Genomic DNA, 22,485 nt, shown 5'->3' with positions numbered 1-22,485 from the left:
ACCAGCCATGGCGACCATTCCAGATAGCCTGAAAGCTGCAGATGTCGCGCGATTTGTCAGTAGAGCAGCGCAAATTGAGCGCGCAAAACCAGTGATCGCGTACTGGTGTGAGTTTTGCAATCCAGCATGCTACCCCTCCTCGAGGACGTCGAATTCTAGTCGTTGAAGCTAAGGCAATAAATCTATCGCAGGCAATTACTGGGTTGTCAACCAGATAATATCAAAGGGGCTGCATAATTCCGACGAAGAATCTATTCAGTTCACGACCGATTTAATGGACAAGCTGGAGCAAGTACGCTGGCCGTTTCAGATCCTCAGCCACCTGAGAGATTGCGACTAACGATCCTACCGCAAGTTCAAAACCGAGAACCCCGACAATGACGCGATAACAGATAATGTTGCTGGGCAAGCCTATGTGGAGCAGTTTGGATTAGAAGTTTTCACCAGAGCCGATAACGCAGTTAGAGCCAACAAGGCTTCCAAGTGAGCCTATTCGATTTCAAGGCCTTTTAGCTTGTACATATATTGACAAGTGTCGTTAGGCAGACCGCAGACACATTTTTAGCAGCAGCTACGTTTCTTGAGCTCTGTCATATCTGGGGTGAGCTGGATCCCGACGTTTTGTCCAAGATCAAATTCGCCAAATACCATGCTGTCCGGATTGCCAGAGCTGTCAAAAATGGAGAGGACCCGAATCTATCAAATCCTGTGGTGGAATCCACAACCCCAGATGCTGAAGGAGATGCTTTAGACCCCAATGATCCAGAAGTCCAGGCACTTCAAGGCACGACCACATCATTGTCTACACGAGAACGTCAACCTTCGGTGGAAGAGGTTCCTGATGAGGCTGATCGCATACAGAGAAGTCTTGCTCAACAGTCAACTCTAGATGAATCACTTCATCCATCCCGATCGTCTTCCATTCCTCCACCACAAATCCCTTCAGCTACGGCCACAACCAGCGTCGAGGAGCCTGCAGTCCCGGTGCTACCATCAACACCTAGAGATTTAACACTTCCACAGGTTCCTCCGACGCTTCCAGATACACCGGGCACACTTCCTGACTCCTCTGCTGCATTCCAATCATTCCCCACTCCTTCCGTGCCCCTCAAGAACCGGGAGTCCCTAGCATTTCTCAACCTCATGCAACAGACAGTCAACCCAATCCAATCGCTCCGACATTCCCTCCTCAAAAAGCCCCTGCAGCTATTTCGGCGGTAGAGAACCGTTCTCTTACGATGACGGCATCGGGACCTAGTGCTACACCCGCCTCGAATGTAGACGACCAGTCTATTGCACAAGCACAGAAACATGCTCGATGGGCTGTGTCTGCGCTGAGTTTTGACGACGTGAATACCGCTATCAAAGAGTTAAAGATTGCTCTACGGCATCTCGAGAGCGAATGAAGACGTCGTCAGTCTAATAACGGAGGCAATGGAGTAATGGCTGCTTTATATCCTTATTCGTTCCCATGAAATTCAAAAGTTTTGAGATATATAGCTACTTCTCACCCCAAGCGATGCTACCTAGTGGGCTTTTCAAATTGGGTGCAGTCCAAACGATTCATTGAATGACGTGTTGAAAAACAAATTAAGCAATCTGTGTGCCTGACGATGTTATCAATAGTCAATACCAGTCTTGTCGATGCAGTAATAGTTAGTAGGATTCTCACAACAATATCAAATTGAATTCAATAATTCAGAACTGTTTACACGTGAGCAGGTGACAGTATTTCAGCTCGTCTCGAATTAAGCACCATGTTATTTAAAAATTGACTAGCGTAGTTTATCATGAGAAATATTCAATGTCAGTGTTACAGATATATTACTGCGGTAAATATCGCCCTGTTTGAGACGGCCTCGGTTTGGATGGTCGCCAGGGCAAGTGGACTTCAATTTCCAATTGCGCGTGATAAACGATAGTACTACGCATACAGGCAAGGTTCAATATTGTTGCCTCGCTTTCTGGGTTTGCCCCATGTCAGATAGTCAGGGGTCAGGTTCCGCATGGTGAGAAATCCAGCATCAGATGGAGATTGCGGTGCAGTACAGGGGGAAGGTTCAAGTAATTGAATGATTCCTCCCGCACGTGACGTGAAATAGTAATAATAATAATACTAATAATAATACCAATACCACGTCGGAACATCGCCTCTCCCCACAAGTCCCCGCCGGCAGCCGCCGCGCCTCCTGCAGTAAGCCAGGAAAAACACTCCCCAGCGACTTTGACCGTTCCTGCCGCTATTACGACGCCCGTATTATTGTAATTATTCCTGGTCATTTCGCACTGTGCTCATCCTTGTCGGCTTCGTCACGTTCTGCATCCGTTGAACGCTTCCTCAGCCTTGGCTATTAGTAACTTATTTCTGTTGTTATTATTATTAGTATTCATTAGTATTATTATTTTTATTTTTTACTATCTTCCCCTTGCCTACTGCTCATTCCCTCGCTTGATCGTGTGGTCGTTTCTCTTCTTCCTACCAGGCCATATTCGAGCATCCCAGTCTGTGCTCAATATCGTTGACCTTGACTCGCTCCCTATCGTTTCTGGTCTTAGGAAGCGGTTTTGTGGCTGGCCTCAGCATTTGCGATCGAGTCTGATATACGCGGCTGTCAGGAGGCCTGGAGGAACGAGAGGGGTAGCGACTTTTCGACCCCATTGGATCTCCGACCTCACCTCTGCTCGACTCGATAGCTCTTGCGACAATGGGCTCCGAAAAGCCCGCAGTGCTGGTCGTTGGCGGTTTAGGTATGTTTTTGACCCTGCAGTGCATCTCGGTGGGGTAAAGACAGCGCCGCATACTGATTTCCTTCTGAACAGGCTTCATTGGCCGATACCTCGCTCTATATATCCATGAGAACGACCTTGCTTCGGAACTGCGGATTGTCGACAAGGTGCTGCCGCAGTTGGCATGGCTAGCTCCCGAGTTCGAGGATGCGTGCTCCAAGGAGCGATTTGTTCAAGCAGACGCTGGTCGAGAACGTAAAGTTCCCCTCCCCTGATTGTACCCTCTAGTCCGTTCTAACAAACACACCTCTAGAGGCATATCCCCGCATCTTTGACCGCGCCGATGGCAAACAATTCGACTTTGTCATCAATTGCGCCGGCGATACAAGATACTCACAGCCAGAAGAAGTTTATCAATTTCGAAACCATGCCATGTCAATCGGATTGTGTAAAGAAGTCGCGAAGCGAGGCATTCCAGTCTATGTTGAAGCATCAACTGCAATGGTGTACAAGGGTTCCGGGCCCAGCAAAGAGAGCGATAAGACAGATCCTTGGCACAATCTTGCTAAATGGAAGTTGAAAGTTGCCGAAGACATCCGAAACATTCCAAATCTTCATTGGGCTGCTCTGCGCTTCCCACATGTTTATGGTGAATACGATTCTCGCTACTTTGCCATTGGAATCTGTCTAGCGAGAACCCACAAGTTTCTTGAGCGGGATTTGGAACTGCTTTACTCGAAAGATTTGAAAGTCAACACCCTCTACGTCAAAGACGCTGCGCGTGCTCTTTGGACTGTGGCAGAGTGGCGACGTGCTCAAGGAAGCGACCCTGCTGCTTCTAAAGTGTTCAATGTTGTCGACCACAACAACACCTCTCAAGCACACATTGGTCAAGCACTCTCTGAAGTTTTCGGCCTTAAAGTTTCTTTCTTAGGGTCCTTGGTATCTCAACTAGCTAAACTCAGTCTGGACGATGTGGTAGATGATATGAACGAGGAAACCTTACAAGCATGGGCTGATCTGGTGGAGGAGAAGAAAATCGCCCGGCCAGGCCCCATCAGCCCGTTTATTGATAGAGACATGATCAAAGACCAAAATTTATGCATCGATGGTACCCTCTTCGAGACAACTACGGGATTCAAGCCAGAAAGGCCTGCATTCAACGTCGATGCCGTCCGAGACATGGTTGCCAGCTATGAACGGATGGGTTGGTGGCCATGAACGATACATCAATAGAAGGGGTAGAAGGGGGGAGGATAAGAAGAGTCCAATCAAATAATGCTCCCGCGATTACGCCTCAGTATTCGCCCTCTTACCTCCATACTAATAATCATCATTATCATATATCAGCCTCTTGATTTCTATTATGATACCTTGCATCAGAACAAATCATCCTACACATATTTTTTATAACTCTCTTCATGAGCATTTGAGCCGGAAATTTTCTTTTTGGTTTCCTTTTATTTGTTTTACCTTTTTTTCTTGGCAGTGTTGTACTACTATATATCCACACAGTTTTGTGTCTTCCTATTTGCAAATATTCAAGTCAATATATCTTAAATCCTCCTTCATTACATACAATTATATAAAATCTCAAGTATAGTATCATCACCCTATGGTGGATGTCCCGATAGCTCACCATGGAACATGGGTGATTTCTTTACAGGTTCGTCGTGCGAAAAGCTTCGAGTCTAGAACTAGACGCTTTCAAATTGAACCCGTAAATTTTGATGCTGATGTCTATGTCAGCTGTGAGACTACATGTATGTGTAGTCTAGATTATTCGCGTATCCTTTGATGCACATATATATTAGCTTTCTATTCTCGATCTACTCTGGATCTCCGAATTATTAATGAACACATACTTTTTTCTTAGATTTCTAAATTTAAATACCGGAGTTTATGAGTAGCTGGCAACCAATACTGTGTAGCGAATCGTGCGTCAATCGAGGGTCAAGCTTGTATATATAGTCAAATGCAATCGAGACTAGTTGGCAAGCAAGGTCAACTGTTCGGAAGCGACTGACCAACTGAAAAGGACCTGTCTTCTTGGAAGAACCAAGAGGGTAGTGGTACATATATAGGTAGACCATGATCTATGGTCCACTTTGGGCAAAAAATGCACAATACAACATGGAAGATAAAGACTGAATTGAGGGAGAAAAAAAGCAAGAAAAATTCAAGCATTCCTATCAAAACAACACCGACGCGAAAACGCTAAAATCGAGGCCAATGATATAAGGCAGCACAAAGTTCAGCCATATTGATCACTCAGAATTCCCAGGCTTCGTCAACTGACTTGATTGCCCAGTCAAACTTCTCACGGAGAGTCTTGGAGAAAAATTTCTCAATCGGGACATCGAACTTCTTTGTGAAGACCACAGTAAGTCGAGGATCAATGTAATTCTATATAATTCGTTAGTAAAGTGAACCAAAGGAATGATACCAATTGCTTACAATTTTCGAAGTACCAAGAGCTACCTCCTTGTTATTTTCTTTGTCTTCAGCCTGAAGTAACATGTTCTCAATACGCTGTTCGAGCTTAGTGATGTTGTTTTCTAATTTCTCGATTGTTTGGCCTCTGCCATCAAGTTCCACTTTTCCGGTCTTGTTCTCCCTTTGGAACTTCTTTTCCATATCTTTGAGCACTGATAGTCGTTCCTCGAGCTCCTTAGCTTTCATCTCCTTCTCACCTTCAGCAAGAAGCTTCTCATTTTCCTTCTCGAATTTCTTGGTTATCTTTTGCTTTTGTTCCTCAATGAGGAAAGCCTGGTGTTCTAGAATCCAAGCTTCATCCAAATCCTCGTCCCGCTCAAAATATTTGGCACCCTTCTTTTTCTTGAGACTAGGCTCGATGTCTAACATCATCATCTTGGCACGCCACTTTTGATAACGAAGACCCTTGATCTGATCACCCATTAGAAAAGGCACTAAATCTTTTATGTTTAAATGAGAACATACCCTGTCGCCTAATTTTTCCATTGCATTTGCGTGACCGGCGGTGACCGTCCGTTTATGGTTACAAAGAATAGCAACCTTGCGGTTGGCATCATTGTACCGTTTCACCTTCTCGGCCACGGAGCCTTCTGCGCTCATTTCCCTCAGCAGGGTAGCAAATGTATGGGAGGCATTGTAAGTACGGAAGACCTTAGCTGTCAAGCCAGTCATGTAGTTCGATAGATGTTTGTTAAGTGCAGAAGTCTTTCAACAAGTTAGTAGGACGAGATTGCCAAACCAAGTTGGATACCTACAGTCAGCCGGTCGAAAATTTCGTCGCCATCCTTTTTAGGGGCCTTCTTGAAAATCTTCAAATTCTTGAAAACTTGCGGATCGACTTCTACCTCATCATAGAACCGAATACTATCTTTACCCAAAAAGTCGAAAATGACGGTATTGGGAGGTCGAAGACTGACATTCTCATACTTCAGAGAGCAACACCCGACAGTATCTGCCTCGTCTTCTCCCTTCTCATTCCCAGCACGAAGAGCGAATTTGTCGATGAGATAGACAGCTGTTGCGCGCTGACGATCGGCCATAAGCTCGGCTTTCAGTCCTTTCTGGTAATCCTTGCGGATTTTATCAATGTACTTTTTTAATTCACGGGCCTTTTCAAACTTCTTGTAGTCACTTTGGCCCTTGACGTCGGAGTTCGCAGCAAGCATCACGTATTTGTAGTTTCCGTTAATGTTCTCTTGCCACATAGCCAGCCAGGTGCCTTCTTGATCGTGCTTCACCTCCTTCCATTTATGGCCTTCTGGTGGCGGCGGCACTTTGGCATTTTTGCCAATGTTGATGGTGATCTGCTCAGGCTGCACACGCGTTTTCACTTTTCCAGTTTTCGGGTGCTCACCGCGGCCACGGAAAAGACTCGGAGGTTCGACTCGGAAGTTCCCAACTTTCTGCTTGCGTCCATCCCACATGCAATACATGAAAGGCGCTTCAGCTTCGTCTTTCTCCGCCTTGAGCTGCTTTTTCTCAGCAGCCGACATGTTCTTCTTCTCCAAGCGTTTCATCTCGTAATATTCGAAAATTGGCTTGAAGTCGCATTTGGCGAATTCCTTGATCTGTATAGGCTTGCCCTGAGAGTCCTTGGCGCCGCCTGTTTTCTTTATAATAGCCTTGAAATCTTCGAAAAAATTGGCCTGGAAAGTTGGGTTCTCTACATTGTGAGTCGAGTTCAACATTCCCCCAAAAAACCCAGCAACTTCTTCTGCGTCAGGTTCAAGTATCACAGGGACGCCATTGTATTTCATCTTCACATTTTGAGGCAATGGCTCATACGGTGGTGGGAAAACGACGCCGTTGTGTTCCAGAGTAGTCCATTTGATTGTGCCATCACCTTTGGTCGGGTCTTCCCACCATCGATACTCTTCTTCCTCCTCTAGTCCCTCTGCTTCTTCCGTCTCCTCCTTGACAGAGGCTGCCTTGCCTTTTCCTTTCTTAGCTGGCGTAACTGATTCCGACTTGACTGCTCTCACGCCATTTTTAGGAACAGTCTTCATAGGGGTTGCTTTTTCGCTCAGCTCTCGTTTAATACCATTAGCTTGTTTTTTAACGTTGTTAATGGTCTTTTCTGTTTTCCCTGTGACTTTCTTGGATGAAGTAGCCTCGGATTTACGGATTGCTTTGGCTTCCTTTTCGGCTTTTTGCTCGATCCTAGATTTCTCCTTGGCAAGCTTTCGCTCAATAGGAACATCAGAGTCGGATTCTTCGCCTATGGCGGTCTCAGATGCTGCAGGTAGTTTAGTACCATTCGTTTTTTGAGCCAGGGGAACATCGTCTTCAGAATCAGATTGAAGCTGCTTTTGGTTTGAAGTCCGGCGGCGCTTGCTCTGAGATTGCAGTTAGAAACAATAAAATCCGAAAGTTCTATACTCGGGGTGCGGTTCCGCGTACCAAAGGCTTGTCATCTTCACTACTGTCAGGATCCACGTAAGACTTCTTGCCAGCACTAAGTCGTGCTTTTCTCTTGCCCGCAGTATGCCCATTCGCCTCACCTGGCGCATCTCCCATTGCAGTATCTTCATCTCCAACTGGTCCAAACCGAATTGAAATGCCAGGATTCAAGTTGCCATTGGTATTTGCCGTACCACCCATAGCTGCATCGGTAGACTTTGAGATCACATCATCCGAGAGAGCGGCTCCTGTGGTAAATAAACTTAGCTATGAGGAGTCCACAGGCAGGAGATGATCGTGCAAGACATCTTGAAAGCACAAAGAGAAAACATTTATTTCGCTACTCGGGTGAAAGTAAGAGGAAGCCTACCTGGAAAACGGTTGACGGCCGCAAGTGGAGTGTCATCATCCGAAGAACTCATTGTTGAAGCTAGCCGGGCTGTAGATAGCTTATACGGCAAAGAGGAAGAGACTGGAAAATGATTCACACGAGACACTCGTAAGAGCCTCGGGTGAAGCACAGAGCGCGCCTTATAGCAGAAGGATCGAAGCGTAAAGGCAATCTTGGCAATGGCGGCTTGAGCTGGAACTAGCCATGCAATGAAAGCAAGGTAGAAGTGAGAAAGAGAGAAAGAAAATGGCGAGATAAGTAAACTGAATAGGTTGCGTTGGTGGGGGGCTGCTCTGAGTGTCGAGGGCGAGGAGGTTCTGGGGGAGAGGGAGGAAGACAGAAGAGAATGCGCGAGAATCTGGTGAAGAGTTCGCAGCTGGGCCTCAAATAACCCGGACTGGAGGCGATTCTCGGCTTCCTCAGCTCTGCGCATTGGGTGCCTTAAGGCACCCTATTTCATCACGTGATGGCGCTTGGGGAATGTTGGCTCCGACCCAGCCCGGGAAGAGAACCTCGCTTCCAAAGGCCTGCGATAGAATCTCCCCTCCGCGGTTTGGCATCAATTGACCTAGCTGCCTTGTCACTGCGGCTGCTGTTGGCGGATATCTCGTCTTCCTTTCACCCTCCTTTTGTCACCATGCTCTCTCGTGCTGCTCGCCCGGCCTTGAAGGCCGGCAGTGCTGCTGCCATTCGGTAAGTCTCTTCATCCGAGAGTTGCTTGTTCTGTCGTGGCAGGATATGCAATCCAGCTTGTCAGCTATGGAGCAAATATGTGTTTTAAGTCATTATAGACACAGAAAAAGCTCACTGGTATTCTCTCTAGCACTGCTCCCGCCAATTCTGCGAATTTCGCTACTCTCCGTGAAATCGAGGGCCGTCTCAAGTCTATTCGTAACATCGAGAAAATCACCAACACGATGAAGATTGTCGCTTCTACTCGTCTTACTCGCGCTCAAAAGGCCATGGAGGAGTCTCGTGTCTATGGACAGACCTCCAACACCGTTTTCGAATCCGCCGAGACCAAGCCCCTGGAGGACAAGAAGACTCTCTACGTTGTTGCCAGTTCCGATAAGGGTCTTTGCGGTGGTATTCACTCTGGTCTCAGCAAGGCTACCCGCAGACTGTTGAGCCAGAACCCCAACGTCGACATTGTTGTTCTCGGAGAGAAGGCTAAGGCTCAACTTAGCCGTTCCAATGCCCAGAACATCGTTCTCAGCTTCTCTCAAGTCGGCAAGGACATCCCGACCTTTACTGATGCCCAAGCTATTGCCGATCGAATTTCCCTTCTTCCCACGGACTACGCTAGCATCAAGATCATCTACAACAAGTTTATCAACGCTCAAAGCTATGAAGCCACTACTGTTGAGGCCTATTCCGAGGAAGCCATCACAAACTCCCGTGAGTCGTCTGATGCTGCAAAAGCTTTAGCAATTTATTAACAGTCACCTTTTCAGCCAACATTTCTGCTTTCGAAGTCGAGGAGGAGGCATTGGCTAACTTGCGCGAGTACGCTTTGGCCAACAGCTTATTCTGGGCTTTGGCTGAAGGTCATGCCTGTGAAATTTCTGTGAGTCCATTTATCAGATGACCTCTTCAGTAGAAAGATTAATAATTTTTCTAGGCTCGTCGTAATGCTATGGAGAACGCTTCCAAGAATGCTGGTGAGATGATTCAGAAGTATGTAACATATAAACCAATATGGTCCGGCAATTTGACTAACCTATGCTAGGTTCCAAATTCTGTACAACAGACAACGTCAAGCTGCCATTACTGGCGAACTGGTCGAAATTATCACCGGTGCTACCGCTAGTGAGGACATGTAAGGATCCTCCTACGCCAAATCTCTGGGAGGGGTTCAGTGAATGTAAACTTGTCCATATAAATACCTAGACCCATCATCAGACATGTAAAACCAGTTTTTACTTTATCTTTAGTCTATCAAACTTTTCTTATGTTGCAAGACTCTTCATAATCGTGCGTGTTTCTAACATGGACTTCCTTTGCACTGAGCACAGAACTGTAGATCCGAGTAAAGTTGGAAGTGGGATAGTCTTTCACGAGGATTCCCATCTAGTCTTGTATTTTCAGATGAAATAGGCCTGCCAAAGCCTGCAAACAGAAAATGGTAAACAATGGCTACACCGCATACCCTCTACACGCCGCACACATTAGCTTCCTTAAACGAAGTGCACGAACAGTCCACAAATCCTATTACAAGTGCGCGACGTTGAAACTTCGGTTTGATAAGTGTTTATGGCAGCAGCTAATAATAATTTCGTCAAATATCTCAAGATATCTTACTTTGGTCAACGTGTCAAAATGGAGGACTGTTACAAGGTACTAGGTGTTGCAAGAGACGCCTCGATGAAAGATATCAACACAGCCTACAAGAAACTAGCTCTTAAGTACCATCCTGACAAATCTGACAACCACAATGATTCATTACTTCATTTTCGAAAGGTTCGTTTATCAGTCTGTTTCACCTCAGCTGACATTGAGATCAGATTTAATTCCAATTTAGATTCAAGAAGCGATAGAGGTTTTGCGTGACCCTGCTCAAAGAGCAGAACACGATAATTCCTTACCATATTATGAGTGGGAAACAAGCTATGACGGCTTCTATGACCCTGAATGCGACAAAATTGATGATAACTTATATGACCATGTTCAGTCGCGCAGCTATGACTACTGCGAGTTCATGGACTGGCAGGAAGCAGCGGCCGAAGAAAGCAGACAGGAAGAGGAGCAGGCGAGAGAGTATGAGCGACAGCACGAGCAAGAACGCGAAAAAGAAGAAAAGCTCCAGAGCCAAGCCATGAGAGATTGGCGGGCAAAGCGTACCGAAGCCATGAGAGCTCGTGTTCTTCATGACGAACAGATATTGGACTTGGATGAACAAGACGAACCCGATATTTGCTCAGACATCCCGATTTATGAAGGGCACGAAATTCGTTACCCGGCAACGGATGGAAATAAAATCTTCACTGATTCGAATGAAATTGGAAATTTCTGTTCCAAATCATATACTCTCATTGATTTGAGCGATTCTTCAGAAGAAGATAATCAGGGTGGGTCATCTCAAAGTGGGATTGAAGAGCTCCTGGGCGAAAATATCTTTTTTGACGATGAATTTGTCAAACCGATCACCATTGAAAATAACCAAATAATCCCTGATCCCTATGAAGGGGTTTCTAGGTTTTTTAAATACAAATTGGCTAACTCAGGTGGTCAATATGGATTTGAGGATTTGCGAATGGAGGTAGTTGGGTTCCATCTAGAATCCATGCAACAATACTTCCAAGACTTGCGGAATCGTTTCATAAGCAGCAACAAGATTGCCTCCAATGATAGTTCAGCACACAAATGTTGCCACTCGGGACCATGGCAGAAGGATTTTGGACTTGAAAACTGTGACGTTTGCGGTAGATGGATGCCCCTTTATACCCTTAGTTGCCCATCGTGCCAAATCAAAGCATGCATTAGCTGCAAGTACCACTAGAGAGAAGGGGGTAATTAAGGGATCTCGCTTTGCCCACTGAAGATCTGAACTACGTCGTCGAAGCCAAAAATTGAGCTTTGTATGATATACTTGTTATCTAAATATTTTGTGATTTATAAGGTACTGAAAACGTTTATTTTGGTCGTATGCCCTCACAGCTATTAAATTACAATAGAGCAAGTCCATATAACATTTGAGTGTGATATCATACTTTTATCCATTTTGTACCAATTGATATGCATTTTTGCAGTCTATGAAGTGAGTGTATGAACCACCTATTACACCTCTGCCAGTTGGAAGTAGTTTTTAAGCATTTCTGCACAATTTTTTTAAGGTCTAGGTAGTGGCCGATGATATAATTCGTGCTGCAACATAGATCAACATGTTACAATTTCCATCCCGCATCATCTAAGGCTATCCCGCTAGGTGAGTAAGCCCTAACTAAATATCTCAAAGTTGAACTGACTTTATGATCACTTTCTTCAGGCGGCAATTGTAGCTAGAGTGAGTAACAAAATATCTTTGATAAAATCCAATAATGATTTTCTCGGGTCGCTTTCTAGTACATGTTAGGTTGAGGAAAGGTTTCTAAATTAGGCCGATTACCTACCTCGACGGAGCCCCTTTGGATCTCCATAGTCAATCCATTTGACCGGTGTCTACAGCTGAGATCAAAGCTATTTTCGGTGCAAAAAAATATATTTAATGCACTAGAGACTCCTTGGGTATTGTTTCTTGAATAATGGGATCAACCGCCTTCGAGATTCACGCCATCGAAGTTAATTTGATCTAACTTCTTTAGAGTATGACTATATAGAAGCAAATTTCAAGGTGTATTAGATAATCTCTAAAAAGAAGAAGAAAATGACCGTTTAGTTTCATTCACTAGTTCACTTTTTTCCTCTACGCATTTGAAAAATTTCGCCTTTATCTATCAAGAAAATTCAGCATCACATTCACAAACTCACAAGAAAAGAAAATCAACCAAGTTTCAGATCTCGAATCCAGGAGGAATTTACAAAGAACTCAAATGACATTTTTTAATTGATTTAGATATGTACTATTCCATTCATCTGTGACTCACTGTCTTCAGGACAAAGGTTCTGTATAACCCCCACAATTACATAGTAGATACAAAGGATTGTTCTCTTATTCTTTCAAACTAAATGATGAAAGAATTAAAATTGAATACCTTGTTGTCTATTTTGTAGAAGTTCCCCTCTGTTGATTGGTTCTCCAGCATCACAACGAAAACATCACTTTGTCATGCTTCAAAGAACCACCATCTGCTATCAATGTCTTTATTGACTCATATTAAGAGAATGTAAATATATATTTGAGAGAAAGATGGTTACACCAATATATGACAGCAATTACCATCAGTCATATTTTGTATATATGATGGATATGGGTGACTCATCATGGTTATCAACTTTGAAGTCATGAAAGCTGTTTCGAGGAACATTGACAATCCATCCGAAGACTTATCAACCAACTAAATCTCTACCAAGATGACAGCCCTAAAGGCTTTTGTCTTTACTATCACCACTATTTGTCTCATAGTGTATCAGTTCTTGGGTGACTTGTTTGGAGGTGCATTATCATATGTTTTCTCACACCCAAATTGGCCCTTTCTTCTTCTATTTGTTTTCCGCTACCTTCGACTCGTCCTTAATACGGTATTTTCTTACTTTATCTATCGACCTGCTGAAGTAAATGCGTTGCCGTCCTACACTCCCTACAATGTCACTGCTATCCTTCCAACAGTTGACCCTCACAACAAAGACTTCATAGAATGTGTGAGGACTTGTCTTGCTAATAAACCTCGACAACTCATAATTGTGGTTGTAGGCAAGCAAGTAGCAGAAGATACGGAAAATATTGTGGAGCAATTTCGCCGAAATAGCTCCATCATCACTGTTCTTTTCATATCGGAGACTAGCAAGCGCAAACAAATTGTCGAAGCAATCCCTCATATTACTACAGAAATTACAGTCCTTCTAGACGATCATGTATTTTGGCCATCACCCCATTTTCTTCAAGGCGTCCTTGCGGCATTTGAAGACCCCAAAGTGGGTGGAGTTGGGACTAACAAGCGCGTTCGACGTACGGAGAAAGGGTTTACCTTTAAAGCATTTTGGAACCTGATTGGAGCTATCTATTTGGAAAGGAGAAACTTTGAAGCTAGGGCAACTAATGCTATTGATGGCGGTGTGTCAACCATCTCTGGACGTACATCCATACATCGTTCCGAGATCCTCAAGGAAAAAGAATTCATAGACGGCTTCACCAATGAACGCTTCTTTTTCGGCATGTTCGGACCCCTCAACGCCGACGACGACAAATTCATCACACGGTACGAGGTGCGTAAGGGCTGGGACATAAAAATTCAAGATTGTGAAGATACTCTAGTCGAGACTACACTAGGCACATATCCTAAGTACCTGTCGCAATGCCTCAGGTGGGTGCGAACCCAATGGCGAAGCAATACTGCGAGCTTGTTGACTGACGGGACGGTCTGGAGGAGGCAGCCTTGGTGTGTGTACTCCATCTATATGTCTAGCTTGGTCAATTTTGCTTTGTTATATGACACAGCACTGATTTACAACTTTCTCCGAACCACTTACTATCAGTCGGGGGTGAGCATCTTGTATCTTCTTGTTTGGATATTTGCCAGCAAAGTGGTCAAGTTGATCCCATATTTTACTCGGGAGCCAAAAGACTTGATATTTTTACCAGGATATTTTGCGTTTGCCTACTATCACAGTTTAATCAAGTTGTATGCTCTTTTCACCTTTTACGTCATAGCTTGGGGTGGACGCAATCTTGCCCTGGCTTCCGCCAAATGACAGTTTTCTTAGCTGTCAGAAATCGTCTAGTTCCTTGGGTAATCTCTTTCCCCATATTCTATATTAGTAGGTCATCTATCATAATGAATACATTACATGCTTGGACCACCTTAAAGGGCTTCCCAACCCCCTACAGTTGGTAAAATATCCAACTACTAGCGATTAGGGCTCCCGGAGGGCTAGACCCCCATGCGTACTACATAGCCATAAATTATAATATAAGAGTGGCTAGGGATTCTTTTTATAAATGACATGATCTTACATAATAGCGTTCGGATCAGCTACACAAAACTTGGTTCTGCCAGTTCAATTGAACCCCAACCAATTCCTGAGACTCTGCAGAATATGAACCGCCATTTGTTTTACTCATTAATGGATCAATTGAACGATATCGAGTAGATACGCATACTGTTGAAAAACAATACATTTTATTTGTTTCATTTTTGTCACAAAAATTGAATCTATTTGTTGCAAATGGCGAAATCGAGAGGTGCGATTCCCGATACCAAATCTGTTCCTGAACGTCAATCCAGGTAGTTCTCGAAATTTGATTGTTCAGATGTTGAATGCATGTTATAAAATGGCGCTCACAAAGCCCCCGTTTGAAACAGGTTCTAATTTAATGTTGGTCTGCCTCTTCGTGCTTAGTGAGCGATCCTTGAGCTAGACGTGGAATGACTTGACTCGTATGCTTATCCAGGTAGAGAACGGAATTAACGGTTCTATTCATTTCACCTACATGGATTCAACATGGATTCAAACTTGAGAATATATTCGAGACAGTATTAAAGTAAGCTCTTAATGCTCATCCTCGATATTCGTGACATGCAAAACGACGACATTAGAAACGTAGCACAGTCAGCTGGTTATATTCATTCTCACCGACAAGAAATCGTTCATCACCACAGATTTTCCCTTTGGCAGAAAGCTCGTCAGATAATTTTTCACTGAGCCTTGTGATTGACCCAAGAGCATGAATTGTAACCATAAGTCTACTCGTCTGCATTTCATCTTTATAATTTTGGGAAAATAGGTACGAGAGGCAAAAAGATACACGAGACTTTTTATCTGTTGCCTCGCAGATGCCCCAGTAGCAAGGCCATGGTGCTGTGATTGTCCATGGGGGAATTTCCATAGCACAATTGCCGCGATACGGGGGGTAGAATGTATCAACTTTTCTCCGCCATGAAGGCCCTTGTCCGGCGAACGGAATAGTGGTCACCAAAACACTCGGGGTATATTCGAGAGGATTACCCAGTTCAGTTAGCATAAAGTCATGATTTTGGGCCTCGGTGATTGAAATAGAACTTGTGTTACTATCAATGTCCAATCGTATGATCCCAGGAAGCCCTCCTTGCCTTACAGAGTAAAATCCGAGCTCTCGAAAGCTGAATCTAGTAATTAGAGACGGGCCAGAGTCGTCTACTGTTTCTTTCAACCTTCCGGTCGGGTCTAGAGATGCCCTATAGTTAGAGGGTTGGGAAATATTCCAGATAGACAGAGATTCAATCGGGGCATCCTCCTCCGCAGTATAAAGGCTGCGATTTGGTTGCCATACATATATAGCATAGTGACTGCTACTATGAGTCGAGTAGAACCTATCTCTATCACCTAGAGGATGTCCAAGAAACATTATTTTCCATTCGTTACGTAGTGTAATATCCCAGCCATGCCCAACTTGGACGATATCAAATGAGGTGGCATAGTGGCGATGTACTTTATCTCGATCGTTCAGCCAGTGGAATGCCTCGTATTCCGCCCATTCAACCACCAGTAGCCTATCCTGAAGCCGTATCCTTCGGATGACCTTTTGGGCAGTAACAAATGGTATCATGAATGTATTTTCGGTTTCCAAATCCAATAGAGTAAGACCTCCCTCGTCTTTATTGGGGAACACAAGCAGCCCTTTTTCATATGTCCAAAAGGCGTGCTCAAAGAACATATCCATTGTGTCCCAGAAGTGGCTTGCATGATTTTCCCACGGAAACACCTCGAAGAGTCGGCATCCACCCTTTTCATGCTCAGTCCCTTGTAAATTATATTTCTTGGCAGAGCGAGGTCGACCATGAGCCAGACGATAATATCGTTCCGAAACCCTGTCTAGTATAAGTCGCCATTTACACAGCGTTTCTTCCGGATAAGTTTCAAGGCAAGACGCTGGGCCAATCTGGGAAAGCTCGCAAATTTCCCGGGCTAAAGGAAATATTCTTTTTAAAATCGGGACGAGGCTGACCGGGTTCGAAAACGCCTGATACCACGCCGAACAGACACGGCGACATCGGATAATATCCACAGGTTCGAGATAGCACAGGATCATCTGAAAGAGTTCTTGGGGTAGGTACGCGATATCCCCTGGCTGAGAAGAGGCCATAGCGGGGTAGTTGCAGGCCGCCGGAGACTCATTAGAGGCGGTGCATTTGAAGACAACGGCGATTCTTCAGGCGCAGGAAGACACGAGTAATTAGGAGAAAACTATCAACAAGACGATGTCAAAACAAGAGCCTCAGTCTCGCCAAGCGGCCCTAGTCAAGAACTGGTTAGTCCGGAGGCGCCAAGCTCTAACGAAATCCGCACCCACCCGCCAAGAGGTTTTGGACACCTTGCAAAGCCTCGAGCAAAGCCTCGAGCACAGCATCATAAAAAGGCCACATTTACTCTTTCTATACATAATAGCAGCAGATATAACTCATGATGCTTTGAGCTTTGCCACCCATCGTTTTGATAAGCATTCATTTTCACTTACCCTGCCAGCGTACTTTTCTCACAATGCCGAGCCATATCCATCTCGTGCTGCTTGCCTCTCTCTTAGGAGGAGTGTCGGCTGCCGGCTTGTACACTAAGAGCTCGCCTGTCCTCCAGGTGGACGCTAAAAATTATGACTCTCTAATTGCAAAGTCAAACCATACATCTGTATGTGATCGGGTTTTCCACGGCTCGAGGGTATGCTACTAACAAGTAACTCCAGATCGTAGAGTATGAGATCCAACCACTTATATGCTCTAACTTCATGTTGATGCTTTTCCAGATTCTACGCTCCATGGTGCGGTCACTGTCAAAACTTGAAGCCAGCATATGAAAAGGTAGCGAAGAACCTTGAGGGTTTGGCTAAAGTAGCAGCAGTCAACTGTGACGAAGAGGAGAACAAGCCTCTCTGCGGACAAATGGGTGTCCAGGGCTTCCCAACGCTGAAAATCGTAGTGCCTGGCAAGAAACCCGGGAAACCACGTGTAGAGGACTACCAGGGCCAGAGATCCGCGAAAGCTATTGTGGACTCTGTGATCGACAGAATTCCCAATCACGTTAAAAAGCTGACAGACAAGGATTTTGACAGCTGGGTGACAGCAGACGAATCCTCGAAGGCCGTACTTTTCACTGAGAAGGGAACAACCAGTGCCCTACTCCGCTCACTCGCTATAGACTTTCTTGGTGGAATCAAGATTGGGCAGATTCGGAGTAAAGAGTTGAAAGCGGTAGGAAAGTTTGACATCACTTCATTCCCAACGCTTGTCCTTCTCCCAGGCGGCGAGGTTGATGCGGTGATATACGACGGTGAAATGAAAAAGAAACCTATGCTTCAATTTCTTAGTCAAGCAGCGCAACCAAACCCTGACCCGGCCCCTTCAAGCCCTAAAAAGAAAAAGGCAAATTCATCAAAGACCTCTGGTGCGAAAACATCGACAATCGTGGATAGTGATGAACCTACTGAGTCACCCAAGCCAAAGGTCGATATACCCGAAGAGGAGAAGCCAGCGATAATTCCAGTCACTCCTCAACTTGAGGAGCTCTCTACACCTGAGGCTCTCGAATCCAAATGCCTTACTCCAAAGTCTAGCACTTGTATCTTGACCCTACTTCCTATCACTCAGTCGACGGACTCGGACCTTCCTGCTTCAGCGAAAGAGGCGCAATCCGCCATATCAGAACTCTCGCACAAGCTGGCCGGTCGTCACCTTCCGTTTTATAATATTCCGTCTATTAATTCTTACTCAAAGCAACTCCGTACCCAACTGGGCCTTTCAGATGAGAGTGAAACGGAGATCATTGCTGTAAACGGCCGTCGTGGCTGGTGGCGCCATTACACACCCAATGAACAAGATGGCTTTTCTCTCCACGCGGTCGAGAATTGGGTTGATGCTATCAGACTGGGTGAAGGGACCAAATCTAAGCTGCCTGACGGGGTCATTGTTAAAGTGGACAGGGACGAGCCCGAAGAAGTCAAGGATGAGACAGCATCCAAAGGGCCGGAACCGCATAATGAACTATAGGATATCAGTCAACAGTTGAATTTTTTTGTACGATACTCCACTAAAAAAATGAAATAAGCGGAGTAGACTTTAGGATCTTGTGGCTGTTTACATATCTCCAGGTGTTATCGATGACTTCAAATGTTGCAACATCGATATAATTTAGATATATGGTGCTATCAAAACAAGCAAAATAGGACTATCAAAATATGCACATGAATTTTGAACACAATATCCAGAACGCCCAGGTGCTTTTTGTCCCTTCTGAACGCCAATCACTAAATGCAATCATCATGATAAAAATCATGATCGTTGCTTCTTCTTGCTCTCTGTTCCCTTCTTGATCTTCTTTTGAACCTTGGACTCCACTTCCTGGTCGTAGATCTCTCGGGCCGTCTCCCCGGCTTTACGCTTCGAAGTTTTTGAACTCTTAATGCTCACGGTAGATGCACCCCCCTGTCGAATCTGTTTCTCGGCATCTTCCCAGGCTGCTGGGCCATTATTAATCTCGTACCTGAAGACTAATAATCAGACATGTTATGTTCACAGAATTTGCAGGTTTTGGATATACTTACTGGTCGAGGGGAAGGGCATCTATCAGAGCTCGCTGCTTCTCCTTCAACTCATCATCCACTTGTTGGCCCCCTTCCCGGAGTTCATCCTCCAGTCCGACATCTAGGGGCTGGAATTTATCATCAACAACATCGCCATGAGCAGCGGATGCATCAGGAATAGAGGATTTTTCAGGGAGGGTTGACACTACGGCACCTTCGAGCAGACCACGGAAATGCGTAGATATCTTTCTGAAGATCTTGATAAACATGGCCAAGAGTTGAGAGGACGGCAAACTCAATTCTTTCTCTAAGTCGCTGATATCCTTCCGTTGCAGACCAACTCCAAGGAGAATAGATTGCTGAACACCAGACAGGTTTACCTTCCCGTGGAGGTTTCCAAGGAAGTAGAACTGAGCAGTCGTGGGCACCATATCCAAGATGACATGATAGTCTAGCATGTTATTTGCGTAACTGTCAAGACGCTTCAAATCGAAGGGGGAGAACGCGCCATCAAGCATGGCTTTTGTTAACGGCGATGGTGAGAACGTGGGGTCTGATTTCGAGCCCGCCGAAGCAGACTCGCAAATGCTTAGAGACAAGACAGACGGGAACTCCTTGAACTGATAAGACAGAAGAGAAAGGAAACGTTTGTGGAAATCTCTTGCGTATGCACTCAACCAGCTGATATCGTTCGATCCTGCGGCTAGTGTTCGCAGCATAACACATGAATGTTCGCCCGTGAGCTCATTGGCAGTTTGACGGAGGTAAACCGGGGCGAAAGATGCACGTTTCCAAAACTTGTGAAGTGAGGGTGTCAATCCATAACTAACTCCAACATAGTCCAGGGAATCTGGTCTTCTTTCAGACAGCTTTCCGAACAATGGTGGCATAGAGCGGATGTCCCGCACATGAACATTATCATCTAGTAGGTTTGAGTTCTCCAGTTCTGCATCCGTGATACGGATCATCTCTTCTGAAGGGTAAGAGGCATCTTCAGAGAGACTTGTGAACTTGCCCTCATAGAAATCTACAAGGAGTTCCAGTGCCCTAGATCCATACCCCATATTCAGGTATTCTGGGTTGGTAGCAATTCGTACCACACGTGCTCCAGATAAACCAGCAAAATCTTCGTCTTGAAATTGTTGGCTGACCAACCATGGAATGAGATCTCCACCAGCGCGCTGCCCTCTACTAAGACTGTTCAAAACACTTTCCCTGCTGATACGACCTTCCAGTGCAACTTGAATGACACACAGAGGCTCTGGCAATTTAGTCGCTTCTTCATCGATCGGTGGAACCAAGACAAAGAGCTGATGGGCTGGAGCGTCACTCATCAATTGAAGATCATTCGGAGAGTTCTTGTAATGACTAGCCACGTATAAAGCCATCATTTGTTGAAGGAATCTCTCGGAAACCGGATGGAAGGAGAACAATGTGTCCCGGTTCACATGAAGAAGCTGGCATTGAGACGGATGGGGGCAGCCTTGGGTGTTGAGTTTCGACTTTGGGAGAGTCGCATCTAAACAAAGGACTCTGTTGAGCCATTTCTCTACGGAATCCCCAGCAGCATATCGAATAGGTTCAGACAGTGTAATTTCCCTTAGTGTTCGACCACCAATTGCTTTGTCGGAATTTCTTGCCGACTTTCCGCTTGCTCGATCAGCAACGTCTGTGTCAGCATCTTTCACGCTTGCGCCACGACTCTGTTCTCGCAGTTGCTGGATGAGTTTCAGTGATAACGACCGACCTGTGCCTTCATAACCATTGATAGTCGAAGCCATGAAGACTAGATATGGCCCGAGTAGTTTACGGACTAATGGCAGAGGAATTGCGGCTGCTTCGTCAATTACCAAGAGTTCTGCCTGACCAAGGGCAAAGGAGTCTTGCGGTTGTATATACTGGATAGTCTGGCGGTGGTTTCGGTGAATGTTGACCCGAACAATAGCCTTGTTGAACGCCGGGTTGGTTGATTGAAGAATAGTGTAGTCAACATGATCCAGATATCCTAAGGCGTCGAATCCTTTAAAAACAAATTCGAATAGGGTTTTTAAGTTTTCCGGGCTAGGAGACGTGATGAAAATATTGCTGTAACCATGTGCGACAGCAGCAGCTATGGCAACGCCTAGCGCAGCAGACTTTCCTCGTCCTCGACCAGCAGTAAGGGTGACAGTGCTTCGCAGAGTCTTCTCAGCAATAGCATCGACAAATGACAAAAGAGCCTTAGCTTGATCAACAGTTTTGGCCAGTGTGACCAGATTTCCGACGGGTTGTGAATCTGCCAAACCGTCTTTGATTACTTGTAATTCTTTCTTCGCTGCCGATTTTCCTTCCTCGGTAGGGTCGAGCGGAGGGAGTGGCTTGACATTTTTCCCGCCAGAAATGGGTAACACATTCAGCTCATCGTCGACAACCAAACAGGATTCGCAGCTTCCTAACGATAGAATAAAGCGTTCGTTGAAACGAGCCACAACGTCATCGTGAGCTTCAGTGCGATATCGTGAGTGGATATCCATAGAGAGAGTATAAAGCTGCTTCAAGCTCTTCATCCCTTTAAGAAGAAGAAGTACCATACCGCCTCCCTCGACAGTTTCGATTGTTCTAGCAAGCAAGTTGGGAGTGATTGCTTCAAAGTCTTGCAAGATACACATGCCATAGGTGTTTCCCAGAATTTTCTCGGTTTCTTTATAATATACATAGCGGATCTGGTTCAGACCTAAGAAAAGCTCGAATGCGTCCTCGGTGTTGGGCTCGCGAATTCCGCGTTTAATCTCTTTCTTTATTTTAGCCTCGCGCTTCTTGCGATGACTGCTGAAGCCGATCAAGTCTTTCTTGTAGGCCCAAAGAATCGATTTATTCTGCTTCACATCGACACCGGACATGATCCAGTGCAGGTTGACAATGGTGTCCTTGGCGTGGTCGCCAACCACAACGAAGAAGCTTCGTTTCTTCTCTTGGATGCCATTTCGAATCAGCGCGGGGATTCGCGAGTCAATTGCCTTGCGGGTCATTTTTGCTAGCCCAGCTGCAGAGAGCCAGCGACCTAGGGAGAAATTGACGGACTGCACGAGGGGGCGGATGTACTGCAGTCAGGACTCTTTCCCTGATCAAAATATCCGATCCAGCTATATCTTTTTTTTAAAAAAAGAACTGCCACCCTTGACCGCCTAGCCGCCGCAGTTTCTCACCGCCTTATCACATGACACGTCACATGATAAAGGGAGAGGTGGAACGCCGAGACAAGAGGCTAAAAGCCACGTGACGCTTGGTCCCTGTGCTGCACTGAGCGACCCACATCGCTGTTTCTGTTCTTGCTTGGACCCTTAAC

At 45.3% G+C, this 22,485-nt stretch overlaps 9 protein-coding genes across 9 annotated transcripts; 6 read left to right on the top strand and 3 right to left on the bottom strand.

Moving 5' to 3' along the window:
* Positions 1 to 7: 7 nt before the first annotated feature.
* Positions 8 to 1,406, top strand: BGW36DRAFT_292782 (Vta1 like-domain-containing protein; the record flags this gene model as incomplete). The annotated part of the gene is made up of 5 exons (XM_046210931.1): positions 8 to 107; positions 192 to 292; positions 356 to 483; positions 543 to 1,121; positions 1,157 to 1,406. The coding sequence occupies 5 exons, from the start codon at positions 8 to 10 to the stop codon at positions 1,404 to 1,406; spliced, it is 1,158 nt and encodes a 385-aa protein (XP_046074332.1).
* Positions 1,407 to 2,229: 823 nt separating this feature from the next.
* Positions 2,230 to 4,296, top strand: BGW36DRAFT_338341 (putative epimerase/dehydratase family protein). Its single transcript, XM_046213007.1, has 3 exons — positions 2,230 to 2,748; positions 2,821 to 2,982; positions 3,041 to 4,296. Exons 1-3 carry the CDS (start codon positions 2,706 to 2,708, stop codon positions 3,946 to 3,948), a joined length of 1,113 nt encoding a protein of 370 aa, XP_046074331.1. The 5' UTR covers positions 2,230 to 2,705; the 3' UTR covers positions 3,949 to 4,296.
* A 702-nt stretch (positions 4,297 to 4,998) lies between these two features.
* Positions 4,999 to 7,824, bottom strand: BGW36DRAFT_395681 (topoisomerase I; the record flags this gene model as incomplete). The annotated part of the gene is made up of 5 exons (XM_046218073.1): positions 4,999 to 5,133; positions 5,185 to 5,634; positions 5,689 to 5,928; positions 5,979 to 7,559; positions 7,624 to 7,824. The coding sequence occupies 5 exons, from the start codon at positions 7,822 to 7,824 to the stop codon at positions 4,999 to 5,001; spliced, it is 2,607 nt and encodes an 868-aa protein (XP_046074330.1).
* Positions 7,825 to 8,450: 626 nt separating this feature from the next.
* Positions 8,451 to 10,281, top strand: BGW36DRAFT_374569 (ATPase, F1 complex, gamma subunit domain-containing protein). Its single transcript, XM_046215689.1, has 5 exons — positions 8,451 to 8,707; positions 8,838 to 9,412; positions 9,469 to 9,581; positions 9,636 to 9,691; positions 9,744 to 10,281. The coding sequence occupies exons 1-5, from the start codon at positions 8,481 to 8,483 to the stop codon at positions 9,835 to 9,837; spliced, it is 1,065 nt and encodes a 354-aa protein (XP_046074329.1). The 5' UTR covers positions 8,451 to 8,480; the 3' UTR covers positions 9,838 to 10,281.
* A 744-nt stretch (positions 10,282 to 11,025) lies between these two features.
* On the top strand, positions 11,026 to 11,567 carry BGW36DRAFT_374567 (uncharacterized protein). The gene has a single exon (XM_046215688.1). The coding sequence runs from the start codon at positions 11,268 to 11,270 to the stop codon at positions 11,511 to 11,513; it is 246 nt and encodes an 81-aa protein (XP_046074328.1). The 5' UTR covers positions 11,026 to 11,267; the 3' UTR covers positions 11,514 to 11,567.
* Positions 11,568 to 13,024: 1,457 nt separating this feature from the next.
* BGW36DRAFT_291129 (nucleotide-diphospho-sugar transferase) lies at positions 13,025 to 14,362 on the top strand (the record flags this gene model as incomplete). The annotated part of the gene is made up of 1 exon (XM_046210816.1): positions 13,025 to 14,362. The coding sequence occupies one exon, from the start codon at positions 13,025 to 13,027 to the stop codon at positions 14,360 to 14,362; it is 1,338 nt and encodes a 445-aa protein (XP_046074327.1).
* A 422-nt stretch (positions 14,363 to 14,784) lies between these two features.
* BGW36DRAFT_374566 (F-box domain protein) lies at positions 14,785 to 16,822 on the bottom strand. Its single transcript, XM_046215687.1, has one exon. It carries the CDS (start codon positions 16,731 to 16,733, stop codon positions 15,204 to 15,206), a length of 1,530 nt encoding a protein of 509 aa, XP_046074326.1. The 5' UTR covers positions 16,734 to 16,822; the 3' UTR covers positions 14,785 to 15,203.
* A 142-nt stretch (positions 16,823 to 16,964) lies between these two features.
* BGW36DRAFT_316682 (uncharacterized protein) lies at positions 16,965 to 18,836 on the top strand. Its single transcript, XM_046212565.1, has 3 exons — positions 16,965 to 17,272; positions 17,328 to 17,335; positions 17,388 to 18,836. Exons 1-3 carry the CDS (start codon positions 17,129 to 17,131, stop codon positions 18,625 to 18,627), a joined length of 1,392 nt encoding a protein of 463 aa, XP_046074325.1. The 5' UTR covers positions 16,965 to 17,128; the 3' UTR covers positions 18,628 to 18,836.
* A 2-nt stretch (positions 18,837 to 18,838) lies between these two features.
* BGW36DRAFT_374564 (putative nucleolar ATPase Kre33) lies at positions 18,839 to 22,472 on the bottom strand. Its single transcript, XM_046215686.1, has 2 exons — positions 19,182 to 22,472; positions 18,839 to 19,120 (listed from the first exon to the last, which is right to left on the bottom strand). Exons 1-2 carry the CDS (start codon positions 22,166 to 22,168, stop codon positions 18,910 to 18,912), a joined length of 3,198 nt encoding a protein of 1,065 aa, XP_046074324.1. The 5' UTR covers positions 22,169 to 22,472; the 3' UTR covers positions 18,839 to 18,909.
* Positions 22,473 to 22,485: the final 13 nt, after the last annotated feature.

This window comes from Talaromyces proteolyticus (genome assembly GCF_021365285.1).
Source record: "Talaromyces proteolyticus strain PMI_201 chromosome Unknown BGW36scaffold_4, whole genome shotgun sequence".
Taxonomy (NCBI): Eukaryota; Fungi; Ascomycota; class Eurotiomycetes; order Eurotiales; family Trichocomaceae; genus Talaromyces; species Talaromyces proteolyticus.
Note: the sequence above shows the minus strand (reverse complement) of the source record. Positions and strands in the feature narration are given on the sequence as shown.

Excerpts from the sequence above, each read along its gene's own strand:
- BGW36DRAFT_316682 (XM_046212565.1), top strand. The coding sequence starts at position 17,129 with ATGCCGAGCCATATCCATCTCGTGCTGCTTGCCTCTCTCTTAGGAGGA.
- BGW36DRAFT_338341 (XM_046213007.1), top strand. The coding sequence starts at position 2,706 with ATGGGCTCCGAAAAGCCCGCAGTGCTGGTCGTTGGCGGTTTAG. Across the intron at positions 2,749-2,820 it reads GCTGGTCGTTGGCGGTTTAG|GCTTCATTGGCCGATACCTC; the intron begins GTATGTTTTTGA and ends CCTTCTGAACAG. Across the intron at positions 2,983-3,040 it reads AGCAGACGCTGGTCGAGAAC|AGGCATATCCCCGCATCTTT; the intron begins GTAAAGTTCCCC and ends ACACACCTCTAG.
- BGW36DRAFT_374569 (XM_046215689.1), top strand. The coding sequence starts at position 8,481 with ATGGCGCTTGGGGAATGTTGGCTCCGACCCAGCCCGGGAAGAGAACCT. Across the intron at positions 9,582-9,635 it reads GTCATGCCTGTGAAATTTCT|GCTCGTCGTAATGCTATGGA; the intron begins GTGAGTCCATTT and ends TAATTTTTCTAG. Across the intron at positions 9,692-9,743 it reads GCTGGTGAGATGATTCAGAA|GTTCCAAATTCTGTACAACA; the intron begins GTATGTAACATA and ends AACCTATGCTAG.
- BGW36DRAFT_374566 (XM_046215687.1), bottom strand. The coding sequence starts at position 16,733 with ATGGCCTCTTCTCAGCCAGGGGATATCGCGTACCTACCCCAAGAACTC.
- BGW36DRAFT_374564 (XM_046215686.1), bottom strand. The coding sequence starts at position 22,168 with ATGACCCGCAAGGCAATTGACTCGCGAATCCCCGCGCTGATTCGAAAT. Across the intron at positions 19,121-19,181 it reads GATGCCCTTCCCCTCGACCA|GTACGAGATTAATAATGGCC; the intron begins GTAAGTATATCC and ends ATTAGTCTTCAG.
- BGW36DRAFT_374567 (XM_046215688.1), top strand. The coding sequence starts at position 11,268 with ATGGAGGTAGTTGGGTTCCATCTAGAATCCATGCAACAATACTTCCAA.